At 42.7% G+C, this 24,365-nt stretch overlaps 1 protein-coding gene and 1 pseudogene across 1 annotated transcript; one reads left to right on the top strand and one right to left on the bottom strand.

Moving 5' to 3' along the window:
- On the bottom strand, window positions 1–10,030 carry LOC140191523 (E3 SUMO-protein ligase NSE2-like; annotated as a pseudogene).
- On the top strand, window positions 9,976–22,617 carry LOC140191454 (uncharacterized). Its single transcript, XM_072248885.1, has 3 exons — window positions 9,976–10,481; window positions 21,210–21,299; window positions 22,022–22,617. Exons 1-3 carry the CDS (start codon window positions 10,199–10,201, stop codon window positions 22,309–22,311), a joined length of 663 nt encoding a protein of 220 aa, XP_072104986.1. The 5' UTR covers window positions 9,976–10,198; the 3' UTR covers window positions 22,312–22,617.
- Window positions 22,618–24,365: the final 1,748 nt, after the last annotated feature.

The raw sequence follows: 24,365 nt of genomic DNA, 5'->3' as shown, positions 1-24,365 counted from the left end.
TCACAGTCTTTGATGCCTTCGCTGACACTCAATTGCTCATCTCAGGGTAGTATCCATTGCAAGGTCAAACTGGTTCACAGCTCCATTATCACACCCAACAACCAGGCACCAAGTCTCCTTCATCTGTTTGTGTTTGGTTTGCATTATTTCTATTCTGGCTTCCTCTTCATAATTATGCCCACAAACTTGACTCTTCACAGGACATTCCATTTCTCTATGTAATGGGGCAAATGAAATTCCTTCAGCTCTGGGTCACTGCATTGCCCTCGTCAATCTCACTGGCTAAAGTGCTCTCGTTCTGTGACTCTGCACCAACCTGCCTTACCATCTCATTCAGCTGACTATTAAAATGGAGATATTTATCAGTTTTGAGCAGATTTTAATCTTTGTTAATATTTTTCAGTTCATTAAACATCTATCTGGCCATTCTTGCATAACCTGCTTTACGATGCTTCCAAAAATTTGTATGAATTGTTCAAGTTCTCGATACATAATCCAGCATAAACTTTTCTACTTTGCTCATTTCCTCTGCACAAGGTAATGTAACTGGGAGAAATGTACATAATTCACAACCACCAACATTAACTTGTGGTTTCACTTTAAGAAGCTCATCTGACGTGATGATGTTGTTATGTAAAGAGTTTTAACACACTTTTGTGTTTAGGTTTTGGAGTTCAATAAAATGTGTTATGGGTTTCATCAAAAATAAATGCCTCACTTTGTTTTATTTGCAAAAACCTACATTGGTGACCCCGATGCTCCTGGACGATTCTTGAGTTATTGAACATGTCGGTCATTGCAGTCACTTAGAAACTGCTGGAGTTTTGGGAGCAAAAATGCCGTCGCTTGGCTTGTACAAGCTGAGTTCAGTTTGCTCTGCGAGAAATCACTGCTGACGACACCAAATTCTACTACATGGTAGTATCACTCAGCAATTCCACGGCTGTGAGAGTGGTGAGTCTGCTTCAATACCCACTGAACACATTGAATATCGATCACTGGAAGCTCACTTTTTACAGACTTTTGGACTATCGGAGTCTGAGCACACCATACAGTTGCTCTCCTTATCCGGTTTTGGCGACGTGAGGCCTTCAGAGCTAATGGACCACATGCTGTCTCTCTTGGGAAATTACTATCCTTGTTTTATTTTTAAACAACTCCTCATGCAGCAAATGCCTGATCAAGTTCAAATCACCCTCACTAATGCACCCGTGAAGGACTGTAGGGAGCTTGTTAAAATGGCTGATAGTCTATACTCAGATAGGCAACGGTGTATTATTCCTCCTTTCTCCATCTCAATAAGCCCGGTCAGCAATGCCCTCAACATAAGGATGGCCGTGGCTGTGAAACTGTGAAGGCTGAGTTTGCCAACATGGAAAGACTTGGAACTGTACGCCAGTCAAATAGCCCCTGGGCTTCTCCCGTCCATATGGTCCCTAAGCCTGATGGTTTTTGCCACCCATGTGGTGACTACTGATGCCTTAATGAGGCCACCACCCCCGAATATTACCTGGTGGTCCCATGCATCCAGGACTTTTCGGCACCCTTAGCTGGAAAATTATTTTTTCCCCAAAGTTGATCTAGTTAGGGGCGACCATCAGGTGCCTGTGTGCTCAGAGAACATTTTCAAAACAGCTGTGATAACCCTGTTTGGCCTTTTTTGAGTTTCTGTGCATGCCACTCGGCCTGAAAAATGCAGCACAGACTCTCTAATGGCTGATGAATTCTGTATGAAAAGACTTAGATTTTCTTTTTGTTTATCTGGATGACACATTTGTCCCCAGTGCATCCAAATCTGAACGCGTATCCCATCTCTGCACACTTTTCGAGAACTTAAGTCAACATGTGTTGATTATTTCCCTTGCTAAATGCCAGTTTGGGCTCTCAACCATTGACTTTCTTGGCCATCGCATCTCCGCAGAAGATGCAAAACCACTCCCATCAAAAGTAGCCACTATTATGGATTTCTCACCGCCCGGCAATACAAAAAAAAAACTACAGGAGTTTTTAGGTACGGTGAATTTCTATCACTGCTTCATTTGGAGAGCTGCTGAGCTTGTGCTTCCCCTGTATAGTGCGCTTAAAGGAAATACCCCTAATCAAGTGCTTGACTAGTCACTGGATATGACCAGGGCATTTGATGATTCCAAACAAGCTCTTTCTAACGCAACCCTACTGGCACACTGGCTCCCCAATGCACCTGTAACAATTACTTCTGACGCTTCATGAAGTGGGTGCTGTGCGTGAACAGCCGGTTGGAGGCATGGGCAGCTGTTCATGTTCTTCAGCCGGCAGCTCTGTCCCTCTGAAAGGAAGTACAGCATGTTTAACTGTGAGTTTCTCGGTCTCTATATGGCTGTCCGCCATTTTCATTTCCTTCTAGAGGGTTGCCATTTCACAGCATTCATTGACCACAAACCCCTCGTGCACGCAATGGCCAAAATATCAGACCCTTGGTCTGCACGGCAGCAACGCCATCTGGCCTACGTATCCAGGTTCACATTGGATATATGACATATCAGGGGGAAGAATAATGCGGTGGCTGACCTAGAGATCCAGGTTTACCAAACAGCAGTCATGGGCCTGCTGACATTAAGTTCGGGGAAGTTGGCATTTCTCTCCTGTGTGATGTCTCAACTGGTCGCACTCACCCCATCGTGTCTGCAAACTGGAGATGGACTTTTTTCGACTCCATACATCGCCTCCCACATCCGGGCTGGAAGGCCACAGAGAAACAGATTGCATTAAAGTTCGTTTGGCATGGCTTCAGAAAGGACGTGCATGATTGGACTGCAGCTTGTGTGCAGTGCCAACAGAAAAAAATTAACCTTCATGTACAGGCACCATTGGCACAGTTTTGAGGTCCCCGAGCAACGGTTTGACCACGTCAGTGTTGGTCCTCTTCCCGCCTCCTGCGGTTTTACGCAACTTCTTACCTTGGTGGATCATACCACCTGGGGCCAAAGGTTGTCCCTCCAGCATCGATGATGGCTGCAGACGTGGCTCGCGTGTTCTTCAGCACCTGGGTTGCTTGGTTTAGCATCCCATCTGATATTTCCTCTGACCGCGGTCCCCAATTCATATCAGACCTCTGGGCTGCAATGCCCCAGAACCTCAGCATGAGGCTACATCACACCATGGCATACAACCCACAGTCCAATGGCCTAAGCAAGCAGTTTCACTGCTCCTTAAAGACTGCTGTGAGGGCTTCACCGACAGATGGTGTTGGCATGATCATCTCCTATGGGTCCCTCTGGGGCTCAGAACTGCTCTGAAAGAGATCCTACAGTCGCCCGTGGCAGAGTTGGGATATGGGCAGCCGTTACTAGTGCCAGGTAATTTCATTCCTGATGCCACGACTGCCTGGCCGGCCTCTCAACAGTGTTCCACCCTCCTCAGTAAATTCAGTTCCTTTTCACCTGTTCCTACCTCCCATCATGGCCTACAGCCTCTTGGGTTCCAGCTGACTGACATTCTGGCTCATTTGTTTTCGTCCACTATGATGCACAAACATCCCCTTAGGCCCCCTTACAATGGTCCCTTCCACGCACTGGGACGGGGAGACCAGACTTTTAACATAGATAAGAGGGGTAAACCTCAACCTACTTCAGTAGATCACCTTAATCCAACTGACCAAGTTTTGGAGGACTCCAATACTACGCCCCTGCCGTCACGACATGACCACGAGTATGTCAACACATCTCTGGATGAGCCAGAGGCACCTGTGGTTCCTCCACCCATGGAACACAGAACCCGAGCCAACCGGCTCGCCTGACCTCCAGACAGGCTCACAATACTGGTTTCAGTGAATTCTGAGGGGGTGGGGGACTGTGTAGGGTAAAGCAACAAATGTACATAATTCACAACCACCAACACTGAGTTGGGGTTTTGCTTTAAGAGGCTGGTATGATGTGATAACGTAATTACAGAAAGATTTTTCATGAGCTTTTGTGTTTAGTTTTTGGAGTTCAATAAGATGTGTCACAGGCTTCATTAAACATAAAACACCTCACTTTGTTTTACTTGCGAAAACCTACAAGTGCAAAGTCAGTTGCGAGCTCAATTCCAGAATTGACTGACAGATGACCAGCTTTCAACGAGGACAATTCTGAATCCAAACAAGACCTTGGCTCACTGTTCAAATGGCTGCCTGCCTCTCCAGACCCTTCAGCGGTTAAAAAAGTCTGTTAGTAGTTTGAACTGGTTCCCTAACTACTTGTCCCACCTCTTTAGATAGTGACATCTCCTCTCAACTTTGCAAATTACTATCATTAAGTTTCAGAAGTTAATTTTGCAACACTATATTATGTAATCTGTTATTGTTTTCCTCTTTTTACCACCTTGATGATCTGTCTGGACATCACACAAACAAGAGCTTTTCAGTGTATCTCTTCTTTTTCAATCTTTTTATTAAATTTCAGATGAATATATACATAACAATACGATGATGACAACAATGATAACAATTATCAACTATGATAATAACAATGATATAAAGAGATCGGTGTAACATTGATAATGGTTAACATATACAAACATAATTCGAGTAAAATATATGATTGAATCCTCCCAATCTCTGAGTAATTGAACATGAAAAGAGCATTTTATAAAGAACACCCAAACTAAAAAAAAAACAAAACAAAAACTGGGATGTCCTATTCCTTCGGATAAGAACATTATTTGTCATTAACTCCGGTCCTCCATAGATAAACAAAAGATTATTAAAAAAGAAATGGTTCTGAAAGGGACAGCTTACATCTTATGAAAATGTTGAATAAATGGTCTCCAGGTTTCTTCAAATTTAACTGAAGAATCACCCATACCACAACTAATTTTTTCCAGGTTTAAACATAATATAGTTTGAGAAAACCATTGAAAAGTAGTAGGAGGATCAGAATCTTTCCATTTAAGTAAGATGGATCTTTTAGCTATTAGTGTAACAAATGCAATCAAACAGCAAGCTGAAAAGGATAAATGACCAACATCTGTCACTAGTAATCCAAAAATTGCAGTAATAGAGTGAGGTTTTAAATTAATATGCAAAACTGTTGAAATAATATCAAAAATATCTTTCTAATATGTATCTAAAAGAGGACAAGACCAAAACATATGTGTCAGAGCTAATTTATCCTTAGACATATGAGCCCTATGGACTATTTTAAATTTCATCAGTGTATGTCTAGCACACATTGAGGAAGTACTAACTAGTTGAAGAATTTTCTCCCATTTCTCTATAGGTAAAGATACCTGAAGTTCTCTTTCCTATTCATTTTTTATTTTATCAGATGTACCTAGATGTATTTTCGTAATTAAATCATACAAAACTGCTATTAAGCATTTCTGATCGGGATATAAACCTAAAATTTTTTCTGTAATATTAGTTGGATGAAATATTGGAAAATTAGGTAAAATACCATTCAAAAAACTTCAAATCTGCAGATACCTGAAAAAATGTGAACTAGGCAACTTATATTTATTAGATAATTGTTCAAACAACATGAGACATGGATAAATCACGAAAGCATGTTACTCCCTTCATTTTCCATAAGGAAAAAGCTTGATCAATTCTAGAAGGTTGAAAGAAAAAATTAGATATAATAGGACTAGATAAAATAAATTCATTCAATCCAAAAAAATTTGCAAAATTGAAACCGTATTCGTATTGTATGTTTAATTATTGGATTAATTATTTGTTTATTCAGTTTGGTTAATGCAAAGGGGAGCGAAGCTCCTAAAATAGAAACTAATGAGAATCCCTGCATAGACTCACCCTCCAGGTTCACCCATCATGGACATGAATTTCATCCCAATCTTGCGTCCAAAACTTTAAATATCGGATATGCTGAGGATGTTCTACAAGTCTGTGGTGGCCAGTGCGATCATGTTTGCTGTTGTGTGCTGGGGCAGCAGGCTGAGGGTAGCAGACACCAACAGAATCAACAAACTCATTCGTAAGGCCAGTGATGTTGTGGGGATGGAACTGGACTCTCTCTCGGCGGTGTCTGAAAAGAGGATGCTGTCTAAGTTTCATGCCATCTTGGTCAATGTCTCCCATCCACTACATAATGTACCGGGTGGGCACAGGAGTACATTCAGCCAGAGACTCATTCCACCGAGATGCAGCACTGAGCGTCATAGGAAGTCATTCCTGCCTGTGGCCATCAAACTTTACAACTTCTCCCTTGGAGGGTCAGACACCCTGAGCCAATAGGCTGGTCCTGGACTTATTTCATAATTTACTGGCATAATTTACATATTACTATTTAACTATTTATGGTTCTATCACTATTTATTATTTATGGTGCAACTGTAACGAAAACCAATTTCCCCCAGGATCAACAAAGTATGACTATGACTATATTAATTGCCCAATAATAAAATCTAAAATTCGGCAATGCTAAACCACTGTCCTTTTTTGATTTCTGTAGATATTTCTTTCTCAATCTAGGATTTTTATTCTGCCATATATATTAATTTTAGAAATTTTAGAATCAATAATATCAAAAAAGGATTTAGAGATAAAAATTGGTACCATTTGAAATAAATACAGAAATTTAAGTAAAACAGTCATTTTAATAACATTAATTCAACCAATCAATGATAAGGACAGCGGGGACCATTTAGTAAACAATTGTTTAATAAAGGCACCTGTTAGTCTTGTGAGACCATGGATCTGTGCCTGGAAAGTCTTCACTCTCCAGGGCACAGGCCTGGGTAAGGTTGTATGGAAGACCAGCAGTTGCCCATGCTGCAAGTCTCCCCTCTCCACGACACCAATGTTGTCCAAGGGAAGGGCATTAGGACCCATACAGCTTGGCACCAATGTCGTCACAGAGCAATGTGTGATTAAATGCCTTGCTCAAGGATACAACACATTGCTTTGGCTGGGGCTCGAACTCATGACCTTCAGGTCGCTAGTCCAATGCCTTGGCCACTTGGCCACGTGCTCACATTAGGACATTAAAACCCACCTATAATGACAAATGGAGAAAGCAAAATAGTGTCAAACATCAGGGACATGTGCCTAGATTCCATTTGTGTATTATTTGATGTGCTTTTCACAGCATTAGGATTCTCATTTAGGACAAATAACATCCTTCATTCTGCAGAGGTAAAGCATACTGATGCGATGGCTGATGGCATTACTGCACACTCTAAACCTCGATTGCATTTGCTTCAGCAAAACATTGATCAGGATGCGATATTGAATAAGGCACACACCTTAAAAACTTATAGCCTCACTGCAATGAAACACATGACTGTAAACAGATTAGATGAATGCCGTAGAAACCATGTTATGCTGGCAGTGCAGAATTGCTTACTATCTTGTAATTCTAATTGCTTGCTTGGAATTACAATTTTTATTAAGGCCACTGAGCTAGGAACTTCTATAACAGGCAGTGAAGAATGAGAGAGGTAACATGCTAAGATACATTTGCTCAATGTTGCCCATTTTCTAGGAGTTCCACAATATGCAGGGTTCACTTTGTATTTTATGTACTTGATCCCTTTGTAGTTAAACATTTTGTAGTCTCACTCCATTACCATTTGCCTTTTCATTCTTCCTTCCTATAGTTCCCCCCTACAATAAACTCCATTTGCCAACTTGTTAATACAACAAGAAGCTCTTTGCATTCTCCTGACAGCTTGCTAATCTACCTATCTCATCAGCAAATTTGGTTGCATTACACTCAGTCCCTTCATCCAAACTGTTAATATAGATTGACCCTTCTGGTCCTTTGAGGTGCACTGCCTGGCAATCCCCGAAAACCCCATTTTAACCCTAATTTAATCATGGGACAGTTTACAATGACCAATTAACCTACCCAGTGCATCTTTAGATCGTAGGAGGAAACCAGAGCGCCTGGGGAAAACCCATGCATTCCACAGGGAGGATGCACAAAGACCCCTTACAGAGGCCGGAAGTAAAGAGTGGGAATAAAGGAGGCACTTTCTGGTTGGCTGCTGGTGACTACTGGTTTCCACAGGGGTTGGTGTTGGGACCACTTCTTTTCACATTGCTTATCAACAACTTGGATGAAGAAATTGATGGCCAAGTTTGCAGATGATATGAAGATAGGTGGAAGGGCATATAGTGCTGAGGAAGCAGGGTGTCTGCAAAAAGAGAGATTGGGGGATTGGGCAAAGAAGTGGCAGATGGGATATAATGTAGGGAAATGCATGGTCATGCAATTTGGCAGAAGGACTAAAGATGTGGACTATTTTGTAAATGGGGAGAAAATTCAAAAATCAGAGGTGCAGAGGGACTTGGGACATCATGCAGGATTCCCTAAAGTTTAACTTGCAGGTTGAGTCAGTAGTAAGGAAGGCAAATGCAATGCTTGCACTCATTTCAAGAGGACTAGAGTACAAAAGCAAGGATGTAATGCTGAGGCTTTATAAGGCATTGGTGAGGCCTCACTTGGAGTATTGTGATTAGTTTTGGGTCTCTTATCTAAGAAAGAATGTGCTGACATTGAAGTAAGTCCAGAGGAGGTTCATCAGGTCGCTAGTCCAATGCCTTAACCACTTGGCCACGTGCCCACATGTATTGTTTAACATGGTTAATTAAGGGTAGAAAGTTAACTTTAAATAGATCTTTATATTTTTTAGTAATTTTGACACCCAAATAAGTGAAATAATCAGTAATTAATTCAAATGGCAATTGTCTATAAATTGGAACTTGCATATTTAGTGGAAAAGCTCACTCTTAAGATTTAGTTTATAACCAGAAAAACTACTAACCTGAGCTAGTACTGTAGTGATAAAACTGCCAGGATGGCTTTCTCTGGGTTAGAGAAATATAGCAACAAGTCATCTGCATACAATGATACCTTATGCGTCTCCTTCCCACGAGCAATTCCAAATATATTGGGTGAATCATGAAAGGCAATTGCCAAGGGTTCCAAAGCTGTATCAAATAACAAAGGACTTAACGGACAACCCTGTCTAGTACCTCTGAAAAGCCTAAAAAAGGGGATCTCTGATTATTGGTAACTACGGAAGCCAAAGGTGAATGATATATCAATTCAAAACAAGAAATAAATTTTGTGCTAAAGTTGAATCTTTCAAGCACATTAAATAAATATTTCCATTCAACTCTGTCAAACGCCTTCGCGGCGTCGAGCAAAATAACACACGCCTTCAGCGGTTAAAAAAGTCTGTTAGTAGTTTGAACTGGTTCCCTAACTCAGTGGACCCAACCACCGGGCTGCAAAGCATGTGCTACTGGGCCGCGAAGAAACGATATGATTTGGCGATATGAAACGGTATGAGTCAGCTGCACCTTTCCTCATTCCGTCACGCCCACTGTTGAACTTGAACACCCTCCCACCCCCTTGTCGGCCGGTCCGCAAGAATATTGTCAATATTAAACCGGCCCGCTGTGCAAAGAAGGTTGGGGACCCCTGCCCTAACTACTTGTCCCGCCACTTTAGAAAGTACCATCTCATCTCAACTTTGCAAATTACTATCACTAAGTTTCAGAAGTTAATTTTACAACACTATATTCTGCAATCTGTAAACACGAGGAATTCTGCAGATGCTGGAAATTCAAGCAACACACATCAAAGTTGCTGGTGAATGCAGCAGGCCAGGCAGCATCTCTAGGAAGAGGTACAGTCGACTGTACCTCTTCCTAGAGATGCTGCCTGGCCTGCTGCTTTCACCAGCAACTTTGATGTGTGTTGATTCTGCAATCTGTTATTGTTTTCCTCTTTTTACCAGTCATTAATCTAAATAACTCCTTCCTGGTGTTAAACAAACTGGATTATGGCCCCCTGAGTTGCCTACCCTTGAATTTGGGAATAAGAGAGACTGTCTGCCAACCCTGTGGAACTGTTCTATCTTGCTGTTTCAGTACACATGGCTGGCAGTGACTCCGACCAGGGCCAACATTGCTCAGTTTGGCGCCTTGTTGTTCCGTCCGTTGCAGTTCCTGCAGCAACCGGAGCGGGGCAGGGTAGAGCACGCCGTTTACTTCCTGCAGCCGTGACCTAGAAATCTTTGCTTTCGTGATTCCCCACTTCATAATCGGAACTTATACATTTTAAACGAGAATCTAAGAACTAGCTATGCGTTAATTGAGGCGTACGAAGTGTACTTTGGGACGAATTTCTGAATTGAGTTTATCTACACCCGAATCTTTGTGTGCTATAGTGGAAAGACGGGACTGGGTCTCATTTAACGTGAAGCCATCATGACACCAAAATGTCTTATACTCAAAGTCCTTGATGAACTGACCGCGGGAGACTTGGAAAAATTCATCTTTCATCTCAGGGAAAGCGACGAGTGGGATCCGATACCGATCAGTCAGCTGGAAGACAAAGCACGCGTCGAAATTGCACAATTGCTCCAGGAACACTATGGCAAGCAGGCGGTGGATATCACCAGAAAGGTTATTCGTAATATCCCAAGGCGCGATCTCGAGGGGATGTTCGCAGATGGAGGAGAGAGGAACGGATCCATAGAAAGGACGCAAGGTAAGATTGACACGCTGATTGAAATTGCCCCAAGGAACTCAGCCATCGAATGAACAAGTTAGTCAGGACCCACAATAAGAGCAGGCTGTAAACAGAAAATGCACAAGGGCCGAATGGCCTACTCCTGCACCTATTTTCTATTTTCTATGTTTCCCTGAATGTTGACAACAGATACTTGTTTTCCATCACTAAACATCTGCCTGTATTCTCCCACGTTCCCACTTTCTCCCATTCATTTCACCGGTGATCGAAACAACATTCTTGCTATCCCACTGCAGAATAATTAGTAAAGAACCGTTTAAATTCTTGCAACACACACACACACAAAATGCTGGAGGAACTCAGCAGGCCATGCAGCCCGAAACATCGACTGTACTCTTTTCCATAGATCCATAGGTCAATCAAAACTGAGGGCAGAAGAACCTTTTGGTGAATAGCTTGAATTATTTATCCCTGAAGTTTGTGGAAGCTGGATCATTGGAAGCATTTAAAGTGGAAGTAGGTAAACGTTTGAAAATCAAAGTTTCATAGGACTACAGGTACTGGGAACTGGCATAGAGAAGGTGTGAAGCAAATCAGCCATGATCATTGAATGGCAGGGGAGCCTTGAGGGACCAAGCGGCCTACTTATGTTCTTATTACATTCATAATGCTTTTGAGGTCAATATTAAACAAAAATTTATTCAGAGACAGTTAAGGAGATATTAGGACAGGTGACCAGAAGCTTGGGGTCATTCACTTATGACCATAAGACATAGGAGCAGAATTAGGCCCTCTGGCTAAAAAGATTCCTCCTCATCCCTCTTTTAAATGGATGTCCCTCTATTCAGAGGCTGTGCCCTGCTGTCCTAGACTTCCCTACCAAAGGAAGCATCTACTCTAGGTCTTTCAACATTCGATAGTAAAAAAATAACATTCGTCATTTTTCTAAGTTCCAACGAGTACAGGCCCAGAAACATCATACGCTCCTCATACAGTAAGCCTTTCATTCCTGGAATCATTCTTGTGAACCTCTGAACCCTTTCTAATGTCAGCATATCCTTTCTGAGGTAAGGGGTCCAAAATTGCTTACAATACTTCAAGTGAGGCCTCACCAATGCCTTATAAAGCTTTCAGCATTATATCCTTGCTCTTGTATTCTTATCTTTAAATATTTTTATTAATATTATATAAATTGCATAAATACAAATACAAAATTCATAAGGATACAAGTAATATGAATTACATTACATTTAAATCACAGTAATATGATCACAATATCCCATATTCCAAATCAATCATGTAGAAAAAAAGATTGAATTATGAAATGAAATAAAATAATTGTATTTTATTTTTTAAAAATCTGCCCCCACTACCAAAATGAGCTGGTTGGTTAAAAAAAAAAGAAAAAAAAATACCTTACCATATAACATAATACTAATGGCTCAGATCCATACTTTAATAACAGTTTAAAGATTATGAAAATAACTCAGACAGGGTCCCCATAACATTAGAAAATCATGCTTAGAATCAGAAAAAGAACAACGAATCTTCTCTAGATCAAAGTATAACATAACATCAGATAGCCATTGAACATGAGTGGGTGGGGTGGCCTTCTTCCACTTGAGCAAGATCACCCTCCTGGCCATAAGAGACATAAAGGCCAATACATAGAAACATAGAAAATAGGTGCAGGAGTAGGCCATTCGGCCCTTTGAGCCTGCACCACCATTTATTATGATCATGGCTGATCATCCAACTCAGAACCCCGCCCCAGCCTTCCCTCCATACCCCCTGACCCCCGTAGCCACAAGGGCCATATCTAACTCCCTCTTAAATATAGCCAATGAACTGGCCTCAACTGTTTCCTGTGGCAGAGAATTCCACAGATTCACCACTCTCTGTGTGAAGAAGTTTTTCCTAATCTCGGTCCTAAAAGGCTTCCCCTTTATCCTCAAACTGTGACCCCTTGTTCTGGACTTCCCCAACATCGGGAACAATCTTCCTGCATCTAGCCTGTCCAATCCCTTTAGGATTTTATACGTTTCAATCAGATCCCCCCTCAATCTTCTAAATTCCAACGAGTACAAGCCCAGTTCATCCAGTCTTTCTTCATATGAAAGTCCTGCCATCCCAGGAATCAATCTGGTGAACCTTCTTTGTACTCCCTCTACGGCAAGGATGTCTTTCCTCAGATTAGGGGACCAAAACTGCACACAATACTCCAGGTGTGGTCTCACCAAGGCCTTGTACAACTGCAGTAGTACCTCCCTGCTCCTGTACTCGAATCCTCTCGCTATAAATGCCAGCATACCATTCGCCTTTTTCACCGCCTGCTGTACCTGCATGCCCACTTTCAATGACTGGTGTATAACGACACCCAGGTCTCGTTGCACCTCCCTTTTTCCTAATCGGCCACCATTCAGATAATAATCTGTTTTCCTATTTTTGCCACCAAAGTGGATAACTTCACATTTATCCACATTAAATTGCATCTGCCATGAATTTGCCCACTCACCCAACCTATCCAAGTCACTCTGCATCCTCTTAGCATCCTCCTCACAGCTAACACTGCCACCCAGCTTCGTGTCATCTGCAAACTTGGAGATGCTGCATTTAATTCCCTCATCCAAGTCATTAATATATATTGTAAACAACTGGGGTCCCAGCACTGAGCCTTGCGGTACCCCACTAGTCACCGCCTGCCATTCTGAAAAGGTCCCGTTTATTCCCACTCTTTGCTTCCTGTCTGCTAACCAATTCTCCATCCACATCAATACCTTACCCCCAATACCGTGTGCTTTAAGTTTGCACACTAATCTCCTGTGTGGGACCTTGTCAAAAGCCTTTTGAAAATCCAAATATACCACATCCACTGGTTCTCCCCTATCCACTCTACTAGTTACATCCTCAAAAAATTCTATGAGATTCCTCAGACATGATTTTCCTTTCACAAATCCATGCTGACTTTGTCCAATGATTTCACCGCTTTCCAAATGTGCTGTTATCACATCTTTGATAACTGACTCCAGGAGTTTCCCCACCACCGACGTTAGGCTAACCGGTCTATAATTCCCCGGTTTCTCTCTCCCTCCTTTTTTAAAAAGTGGGGTTACATTAGCCACCCTCCAATCCTCAGGAACTAGTCCAGAATCTAACGAGTTTTGAAAAATTATCACTAATGCATCCACTATTTCTTGGGCTACTTCCTTAAGCACTCTAGGATGCAGACCATCTGGCCCTGGGGATTTATCTGCCTTCAATCCCTTCAATTTACCTAACACCACTTCCCTACTAACATGTATTTCGCTCATTTCCTCCATCTCACTGGACCCTCTGTCCCCTACTGTTTCTGGAAGATTATTTATGTCCTCCTTAGTGAAGACAGAACCAAAGTAATTATTCAATTGGTCTGCCATGTCCTTGCTCTCCATAATCAATTCACCTGTTTCTGTCTGTAGGGGACCTACATTTGTCTTTACCAGTCTTTTCTTTTTTACATATCTATAAAAGCTTTCACAGTCAGTTTTTATGTTCCCTGCCAGTTTTCTCTCATAATCTTTTTTTCCCTTCCTAATTAAGCCCTTTGTCCTCCTCTGCTGAACTCTGAATTTCTCCCAGTCCTCAGGTGAGCCACTTTCTCTGGCTAATTTGTATGCTTCTTCTTTGGAATTGATACTATCCCTAATTTCTCTTGTCAGCCACGGGTGCACTACCTTCCTTGATTTATTCTTTTGCCAAACTGGGATGAACAATTGTTGTAGTTCATCCATGCAACCTTTAAATGCTTGCCATTGCATATCCACCGTCAATCCTTTAAGTGTCATTTGCCAGTCTATCTTAGCTAATTCACGTCTCATACCTTCAAAGTTACCCCTCTTTAAGTTCAGAACCTTTGTTTCTGAATTAACGATGTCACTCTCCATCTTAATGAAGAATTCCACCATATTATGGTCATTCTTACCCAAGGGGCCTCTCATGACAAGATTGCTAATTAACCCTTCCTCATTGCTCAAAACCCAGTCCAGAATAGCCTGCTCTCTAGTTGGTTCCTCGACATGTTGGTTCAAAAAACCATCCCGCATACATTCCAAGAAATCCTCTTCCTCAGCACCTTTACCAATTTGGTTCACCCAATCTACATGTAGATTGAAGTCACCCATTATAACTGCTGTTCCTTTATTGCATACATTTCTAATTTCCTGTTTAATACCATCTTCGACCTCACTACTACTGTTAGGTGGCCTGTACACAACTCCCACCAGCGTCTTCTGCCCCTTAGTGTTACGCAGCTCTACCCATATCGATTCCACATCTTCCCGGCTTATGTCCTTCCTTTCTATTGCATTAATCTCTTCTTTAACCAGCAACGCCACCCCACCTCCCCTTCCTTCATGTCTATCCCTCCTGAATATTGAATATCCCTGAATGTTGAGCTCCCATCCCTGGTCACCCTGGAGCCATGTCTCTGTGATCCCAACTACATCATAATCATTAATAACAATCTGCACTTTCAATTCATCCACCTTATTACGAATGCTTCTTGCATTGACACACAAAGCCTTCAGGCGCTCTTTTACAACTCTCTTAGCCCTTATACAATTATGTTGAAAAGTGGCCCTTTTTAGTGCTTGCCCTGGATTTGTCGGCCTGCCACTTTTACTTTTCTCCTTAGTACTTTTTGCTTCTACCCTCACTTTACACCCCTCTGTCTCTCTGCACTGGTTCCCATCCCCCTGTTGTGAACTAACCTCCTCACGCCTAGCCTGTTTAATTTGATTCCCACCCCCCAACCATTCTAGTTTAAAGTCACCTCAGTAGCCCTCGCTAATCTCCCTGCCAGGATATTGGTCCCCCTAGGATTCAAGTGTAACCCGTCCTTTTTGTACAGGTCACGCCTGCGCCAAAAGAGGTCCCAATGATCCAAAAACTTGAATCCCTGACCCCTGCTCCAATCCCTCAGCCACGCATTTATCCTCCACCTCATCGCATTCCTACTCTCACTGTCGCGTGGCACAGGCAGTAATCCCGAGATTACTACCTTTGCGGTTCTTTTTCTCAACTCCCTTCCTAGCTCCCTATATTCTCCTTTCAGGACCTCATCCCTTTTCCTACCTATGTCATTGGTACCTATATGTACCACGACCTCTGGCTCCTTACCCTCCCACTTCAGGATATCTTGGACACGATCAGAAATATCCCGGACCCTGGCACCAGGGAGGCAAACTACCATCCGGGTCTCTGGACTGCGTCCACAGAATCGCCCTTACTATCGAGTCCCCTATCACAACTGCCCTCCTCTTCCTTGCCCTACCCTTCTGAGCTACAGGGCCAGACTCTGTGCCGGAGGCACGGCCACTGTCGCTTCCCCCGGGTAAGCTGTCCCCCCCAACAGTACTCAAACAGGAGTACCTATTGTTAAGGGGCACAGCCACCGGGGTACTCCCTATTACCTGACTCTTCCCCTTCCCCCTTCTAACCGTGACCCACTTGTCTGCCTCCCGTGGCCCCGGCATGACCACCTGCCTGCAACTCCTCTCTATCAACTCCTCACTCTCCCTGACCAGACGAAGGTCATCGAGCTGCAGCTCCAGTTCCGTAACGCAGTCCCTTAGGAGCTGCATCTCGATGCACTTGGCGCAGATGTAGACGTCCGGGAGGCTTGGAGACTCCAGGGCCTCCCAGATCCGACACCGAGAACAGCAAACTGCCCTCACACTCATACTGCCCCTCTCCTCAAATAACAACAGAAAATGAATGCCAAACCTTCCTCACCTCGCCCGTTTCCGCCTAAGCCCGTTGAGCCGAAGCCCTTAAGTCTTCACTCTGCTCCCGGCTCACCCTGCCGCCCGCAAACTACGCTGCCCGCTCTATGAGGCTCTGTTCCTTTTAAATCTGCCGCACTGCACAGCCCGACGTCACACACCTGCGCAGTCCCGCCTCTCAGAACGCCGTTGGAGAAAAAAAATAACGAAAATTTCAAAAATGTCTTTCTCGGCACTCCCACTCAGACTCTCAAACTCCTTCTTCGAGTAAATTACCCGCAAATTAGATGGCTTCAGTATTGTAGCACTATCCTCAACAATACCAAACATGGCAGTCAAAGGATTGGGTTTAAAACTAACATTGAGAAGTACAGAAAAAGTTTGAAATACATCTTTCCAAAATTTTGCAAGGCTCGGACATGTCCAAAACATATGAATTAGTGTGGCCACTCCATTAGTACATCTATCACACTAAGGGGAAATATCTGTGTAGAAACGAGAGAGCTTGTCTTTAGACTTATGAACTCCATGTACCACTTTGAATTGTAATAAAGAATGACGAGCACATAATGATGAAGAATTAATCAATTTTAAAATAATCTTCCAGCTCTCTTCAGATATGAAAATCTGTAAATCCTTTTCCCAGTCTCCTTTAACTTTATCTAAAGAGGCCTTTTTCAGTCCCAACAGCAGACCGTAAATGTAAGATATTAAACCATTGTCAAAGAGTTTCAGATTAAAAATTGTACCTATGAGATTCTTATCTGGACTGGTAGAGAATCTGGAAGAGTGAGGAGGTCCTGGAGAGTGAGTATAGAGAGCTTGGTAGGAAGTTGAAAAGCAGGACCTCGAGGGTGGTAATCTCAGGATTGCTACCTGTGCTACGTGCCAGTGAGGGTAGGAATAGGATGCTCTGGTGGATGAACAAGTGGCTGAGGAACTGGTGTAGGGGGCAGGGTTTCAGATTTCAGGATAATTGGGACCTCTTCTGGGGCAGGTGCGATCTGTACAAGAGAGATGGGTTACACTTGAGCTACAGGGGGACCAATATCCTTTCAGGGAGGTTTGTTAATGCTATTGGGGAAGCTTTAAACTAGATTTGCAGGGGGATGGGAACCACAGTACCAGAGCTGACAGTGTGGCTGGAGTGAAAATAAATGATGTTAAAAGTTCAAGCAAATCCACTAATAGAAAGGTTGTGAGTGGTGGTAAAAATCTTCTGAGGTCTATATATTTCAATGCTAGGAGTATTGCGGGGAAGGCAGATGAGTTGAGGGCGTGGATTGACACGTGGAATTATGACGTTGTAGCAATTAGTGAAACTTGGCTACAGGAGGGGCAGGACTGGCAGCTTAATATTCCAGGGTTCCGATGTTTCAGATGTGATCGAGGCAGAGGAATGAAAGGTGGGGGAGTGGCATTGCTTGTTAGGGAAAACATTATAGCAGTGCTCAGGCAGGACAGATTAGAGGGCTTGTCTACTGAGTCCTTGTGGGTGGAGCTGAGAAACAGGAAAGGTATGGCCACATTAGTGGGATTGTATTACAGACCACCCAATAGTCAAAGAGAATTGGAAGTGCAAATCTGCAGAGAGATAGCAGGCAACTGCAGGAAACATAAAGTTGTGGTGGTAGGGGATTTTAATTTTCCATATATTGATTGGGTCTCCCATACTGTTAGGGGTCTAGATGGTTTAGAGTTTGTAAAATGTGTTCAGGAAAGTTTTCTAAATCAATATATAGAGGGACCAACTAGAGGGGATGCAATATTGGATCTCCTGTTAGGAAACAAGTTAGGACAAGTGACAGAAGTCTGTGTCGGGGAGCACTTTGGTTCCAGTGATCATAACACCATTAGTTTCAACTTGATCATGGACAAGGATAGATCTGGTCCTAGGGTTGAGGTTCTTAACTGGAAGAAGGCCAAATTTGAAGAAATGAGAAAAGATCTAAAAAGCGTGGATTGGGACAGGTTGTTCTCTGGCATGGATGTGATCGGTAGGTGGGAAGCCTTCAAAGCAGAAATTTTGAGAGTGCAGAATTTGTATGTTCCTGTCAGGATTAAAGGCAAGGTGAATAGGAATAAGGAACCTTGGTTCTCAAGGGATATTGCAACTCTGATAAAGAAGAAGAGGGAGTTGTATGACGTGTATAGGAAGCAGGGAGTAAATAAGGTGCTTGAGGAGTATAAGAAGTGCAAGAAAATACTTAAGAAAGAAATCAGGAGGGCTAAAAGAAGACATGAGGTTGCCTTGGCAGTCAAAGTGAAGGATAATCCAAAGAGCTTTTACAGGTATATTAAGAGCAAAAGGATTGTAAGGGATAAAATTGGTCCTCTTGAAGATCAGAGTGGTCGGCTATGTGCGGAACCAAAGGAAATGGGGGAGATCTTAAATAGGTTTTTTGCGTCTGTGTTTACTAAGGAAACTGGCATGAAGTCTATGGAATTAAGGGAAACAAGTAGTGAGATCATGGAAACTGTACAGATCAAAAAGGAGGAGCTCCTTGCTGTCTTGAGGAAAATTAAAGTGGATAAATCCCCGGGACCTGACAGGGTGTTCCCTCGGACCTTGAAGGAGACGAGTGTTGAAATTGCAGGGCCCTGGCTAAAATATTTAAAATGTCGCTGTCTACAGGTGAGGTGCTGGAGGATTGGAGAGTGGCTCATGTTGTTCCCGTTGTTTAAAAAAGGATCGAAAAGTAATCCGGGAAATTATAGGCCAGTAAGTTTAACGTCGGTAGTAGGTAAGTTACTGGAGGGAGTACTAAGAGACAGAATCTACAAGCATTTGGATAGACTGGGACTTAATAGGGAGAGTCAACATGGCTTTGTGCGTGGTAGGTCATGTTTGACCAATCTATTGGAGTTTTTCGAGGAGGTTACCAGGAAAGTGGATGAAGGGAAGGCAGTGGATATTGTCTACATGGACTTCAGTAAGGCCTTTGACAAGGTCCCGCATGGGAGGTTAGTTAGGAAAATTCAGTCGCTAGGTATACATGGAGAGGTGGTAAATTGGATTAGACATTGGCTCGCTGGAAGAAGCCAGAGAGTGGTGGTAGAGAATTGCTTCTCTGAGTGGAAGCCTGTGACTAGTGGTGTGCCACAGGGATCAGTGCTGGGTCCATTGTTATTTGTCATCTATATCAATAATCTGGATGATAATGTGGTAAATTGGATCAGCAAGTTTGCTGATGATACAAAGATTGGAGGTGTAGTAGACAGTGAGGAAGGTTTTCAGAGCCTGCAGAGGGACTTGGACCAGCTGGAAAAATGGGCTAAAAAATGGCAGGTGGAGTTTAATACTGACAAGTGTGAGGTATTGCACGTTGGAAGGACAAACCAACGTAGAACATACAGGGTTAATGGTAAGGCACTGGGGAGTGCAGTGGAACAGAGGAATCTGGGAATACAGATACAAAATTCCCTAAAAGTGGCGTCACAGGTAGATAGGGTCGTAAAGAGAGCTTTTGGTATATTGGCCTTTATTAATCAAAGTATTGAGTATAAGAGTTGGAATGTTATGATGAGGTTCTATAGGGCATTGGTGAGGCCGAATCTGGAGTGTTGTGTTCAGGTTTGGTCGCCAAATTACAGGAAGGATATAAATAAGGTTGAAAGGGTGCAGAGAAGGTTTACAAGGATGTTGCCGGGACTTGAGAAACTCAGTTACAGAGGTAGGTTGAATAGGTTGGGACTTTATTCCCTGGAGCATAGAAGAATGAGGGGAGATTTGATAGAGGTATATAAAATTATGATGGGTATAGATAGAGTGAATGCAAGCAGGCTTTTTCCACTGAGGCAAGGGGAGAAAAAAACCAGAGCACATGGGTTTAGGGTGAGGGGGGAAAAGTTTAAAGGGAACATTAGCGGGGGCTTCTTCACTCAGAGAGTGGTGGGAGTATGGAATGAGCTGCCAGACGAGGTGGTAAATACGGGTTCTTTTTTAACATTTAAGAATAAATTGGACAGATACATGGATGGGAGGTGTATGGAGGGATATGGTCCGTGTGCAGGTCAGTGGGACTAGGCAGAAAATGGTTCGGCACAACCAAGAAGGGCCAAAAGGCCTGTTTCTGTGCTGTAGTTTCTATGGTTCTATGGTAGGAAATGTATGTAGTTGAGAGCTTAAAAAATCTCTAATCTGTAAGTATGAAAAAAGTGGGTATTGGAAAAGTTAAATTTCGTTGAAAGTTGCACAAAAGAAGAGAAATTCCCTCCATCAAACAAATCCTGAAATCGTTTAATACCCAATCTATCCCATTCTTTAAAAGATAAGTCAATTAAAGATGGTTTATAAAACCAATTAGAAAAGATGGGACTCGAGAGGGAGAATCTCAATAAACCAAAATGTTTTCTAAACTGTAACCAAATCCTCAAAGTATGTTTGACCACCACATTGTCAGTTAGTTTATTTAAAGATAAAGGAATAATGGCAAATTTCATAACAGAGTTGACTTCCAAAGAAACCCATATAGGGCAATTCTCATGGTTAATGTAATATATCCAGAATGTAATATTTCGTATATTAACTGCCCAATAATATAACCTAAAATTGGGTAAGGCAAAGCCTCCATTTTGTTTGGTTTTTGAAGGTGAGCTTTATTTATTCGAGGTTTTTTATTCTTCCATATATAGGAAGAAAAAATTGAATCCAAAGAGTCAAAAAAAGATTTAGGAATAAAAACAGGCACAGCTTGAAAAGGGTATATAAATTTATGTAAGATATCCATTTTAATAGAATTAATTTGGCCAATCAGTGATAAAGAGAGAGGTGACCAATTAGAAAGTGTTTTAAAAAATTTTATTGATCCCATTTTATTCTCCCATCGTGTCTTTCCCCACCCCCACCCCAGATACTACCCCTCACTCACACAGTAGGAGCAATTTACAGCAGTCAATTAACCCACATATTCTGGAAATTTCCAAGCTGGAATCGTAATCTGATTTGTCCCAAGTTTTCATTCCTTGTTCCTTTATTTAACAGAGAGAAAAAGGGAGAAACCTGAAGACCAGGACAGCACTGGAACTGTGAGTGATCCTTCAGAGAGTGAGAACCCCATCCCAAAGAAAAAAAGTATGTGAAGTTATATTTAAATATTCCTTCAACATATTCAAGTATTAAAATATTTAATTTTTCAAACAAGTCCATAAAATTTCAGGTTCTGCAGAAGATGCACCCACTGCCGAGTTACAGCATGGTCCTGGTTGGCAGTAGTGTTGCCCTTCATGTGGTGGTAATCCCATAGGGAGCCAACCCTACAAAATCGATCAGATAAATTGTGAGAATATGGCCAGTGCACATGGGGCTGATCGATCGCGCAGTGATTTGATTGGGCTTTCTACATGTGGGAGACACTCTCTTTTGGTGTTCATGTCTTTCATCTCGACAGACCCAGTTCTAGCTCCCACAATGCAAGTGGCCCAGCATGTTCTGTTATTAACATGACTTAGTAAAAATGTTTAATCATATTACTCCATTGTTGTTCTGCCCCTTGGATGCATCCACTGGGAAAATGTATAGAGAATGGACAGCCACATGTTCCTTTTCCTCAGCACTAAGTTTACTCCCTAAATCCCCACTTCCAGCTCAGAATAAGGTCTTGAGTACGATCAGCAGAATATTTAACTGTGAACAGCATCAGAACCCTAATCCTGTTCCCATTCCCAATATCCAGATTGAAGAGATTTTTCACCAGAAGGCATTGGATGTTGAACATTTAATTTTTGTTTCATCGCCACAGAAGGTGTAAGAGAGGCCACAGGCCAAGTTTTAATTCAGTATCTCATTGCTTACAGGGTTGGAGGCAAAGCCACTGACTGACAAACAACTGGTAACACTGGCTTCAAAATTCGGACATAATTGGAAGCGAATTGGCATTGAGTTCCTGAATCTGACAGAATGTCAAATCGAACATTGTGAATCAAGTGAACAGGACGTAGTCATGCAACGCTTTAAAATGCTGAAACTCTGGAGGGATCGGGAAAAGAAGGCGGCAACTGCTGAGCGATTGCACACTATTCTTGCAAACAGAGATTGTCCCATCAGTTCAGAAGCCATTGACTGGCTTCTTGAAGAAAGCCAATGATCAAGTTATCTTGATTTTAAATAATCGTCAATACCTTTAAGTAGTTGTAGTTATGAATTTTTTCAGTCTTATAGTTTTTTTTATATTCTATGTTTTTCACCTGTTCTTTCTCATTTTTTTTTGTGCGGGGGAACGGTTTTGGGGGTTGGTGATCATGTTGCCATTCTCTTTATTTTCTTGGTTTCAGGCCTATCTGAAGAACAGGAATCTCAGATTTAATTATTATCTCATGTATTACTTTGATAATAAATGAACATTCGAATCCTTTGAATAAATCATGAATAAAAATCTGAAAAAAGAAAAATCCACAAGTGACACTCATATTAAATGATGCATCATACTTTAACAAATTTTAAAGTGATATTTACAATTATTGGTAGAAAATCCAATTAATTTGCCATAGGAATAGGGTCTTAATTTTTTTATAAAACTACACAATGAATAAGGTCTTAAAAAGGAAACCGATACAAATTAAGAAAGTAAAATGATGTTTTGAACAAAGACACGAGGAAATATGCAGATGCTGGAATTTCAGGCAACACACATAAAAGTTGCTGGTGAACACAGCAGGCCAGGCTGCATCTCTCGGAAGAGGTACAGTCAACGTTTTGGGCCGAGACCCTTTGTCAGGACTAACTGAAAGAAAAGCTAGGAAGAGATTTGAAAGTGGGAGGGGGAGGGGGAGATCCAAAATGATAGGAGAAGACAGGAGGGGGAGGGATGGAGCCAAGAGCTGGACAGGTGATTGGCAAAAGGGATACGAGAGGATCATGGGACAGGAGGTCCGGGAAGAAAGACAAGGGGAGGGGGACCCAGAGGATGGGCAAGAGGTATATTCAGAGGGACAGAGGGAGAAAAAGGAGAGTGAGAGAAAGAATGTGTGTATATAAATAAATAAATAAATAAATAACGGATGGGGTACGAGGGGGAGGTGGGGCATTAGCAGAAGTTTGAGAAGTCAATGTTCATGCCATCAGGTTGGAGGCTACCTAGACGGAATATAAGGTGTTGTTCCTCCAACCTGAGTGTGGCTTCATCTTGACAGTAGAGGAGGCTGTGGATAGACATATCAGAATGGGAATGGGACATGGAATTAAAATGTGTGGCCACTGGGAGATCCTGCCTTCTCTGGCGCACAGAGCGTAGGTGTTCAGCAAAACGATCTCACAGTCTCCGTCGGGTCTCGCCTATATATAGAAGGCCACATCGGGAGCACCGGACACAGTATATCACCCCAGCCGACTCACAGGTGAAGTGTCGCCTCACCTGGAAGGACTGTCTGGGGCCCTGAATGGTAGTGAGGGAGGAAGTGTAAGGGCATGTGTCACACTTGTTCTGCTTACAAGGATAAGTGCCGGGAGGGAGAATGGTGGGGAGGGATGGGGGGGGTGGACGAATAGACAAGGGAGTCGCGTAGGGAGGGTGTAGGGAAAGGTGTGCTTAGTGGTGGGATCCCGTTGGAGGTGGCGGAAGTTACGGAGAATAATATGTTGGACCCGGAGGCTGGTGGGGTGGTAGGTGAGGACCAGGGGAACCTTATTCCTAGTGGGGTGGCAGGAGGATGAAGTGAGAGTAGATGTGCGTGAAATGGGGGAGATGCGTTTGAGAGCAGAGTTGATGGTGGAGGAAGGGAAGCCCCTTTCTTTAAAAAAGGAAATCTCCCTCATCCTGGAATGAAAAGCCTCAACCAGAGAGCAGATGCGGCGGAGACGGAGGAATTGCGAGAAGGGGATGGCATTTTTGCAAGAGACAGGGTGAGAAGAGGAATAGTCCAGATAGCTGTGAGAGTCAGTAGGCTTATAGTAGACATCAGTAGATAAGCTGTCTCCAGAGACAGAGACAGAAAGATCTAGAAAGGGGAGGGAGGTGTCGGAAATGGACCAGGTAAACTTGAGGGCAGGGTGAAAATTGGAGGCAAAGTTAATGAAGTCAACAAGCTCAGCATGTGTGCAGGAAGCAGCGCCAATGCAGTCGTTGATGTAGCGAAGGAAAAGTGGGGGACAGATACCAGAATAGGTTTGGAAAATAGATTGTTCCACAAAACCAACAAAAAG

The sequence above is a fragment of the Mobula birostris genome, chromosome X, assembly GCF_030028105.1.
Source record: "Mobula birostris isolate sMobBir1 chromosome X, sMobBir1.hap1, whole genome shotgun sequence".
NCBI lineage: Eukaryota > Metazoa > Chordata > Chondrichthyes > Myliobatiformes > Myliobatidae > Mobula > Mobula birostris.
The sequence above is the reverse complement of the archived record's forward strand: the minus strand, read 5'-3'. Positions and strand labels throughout refer to the sequence as shown.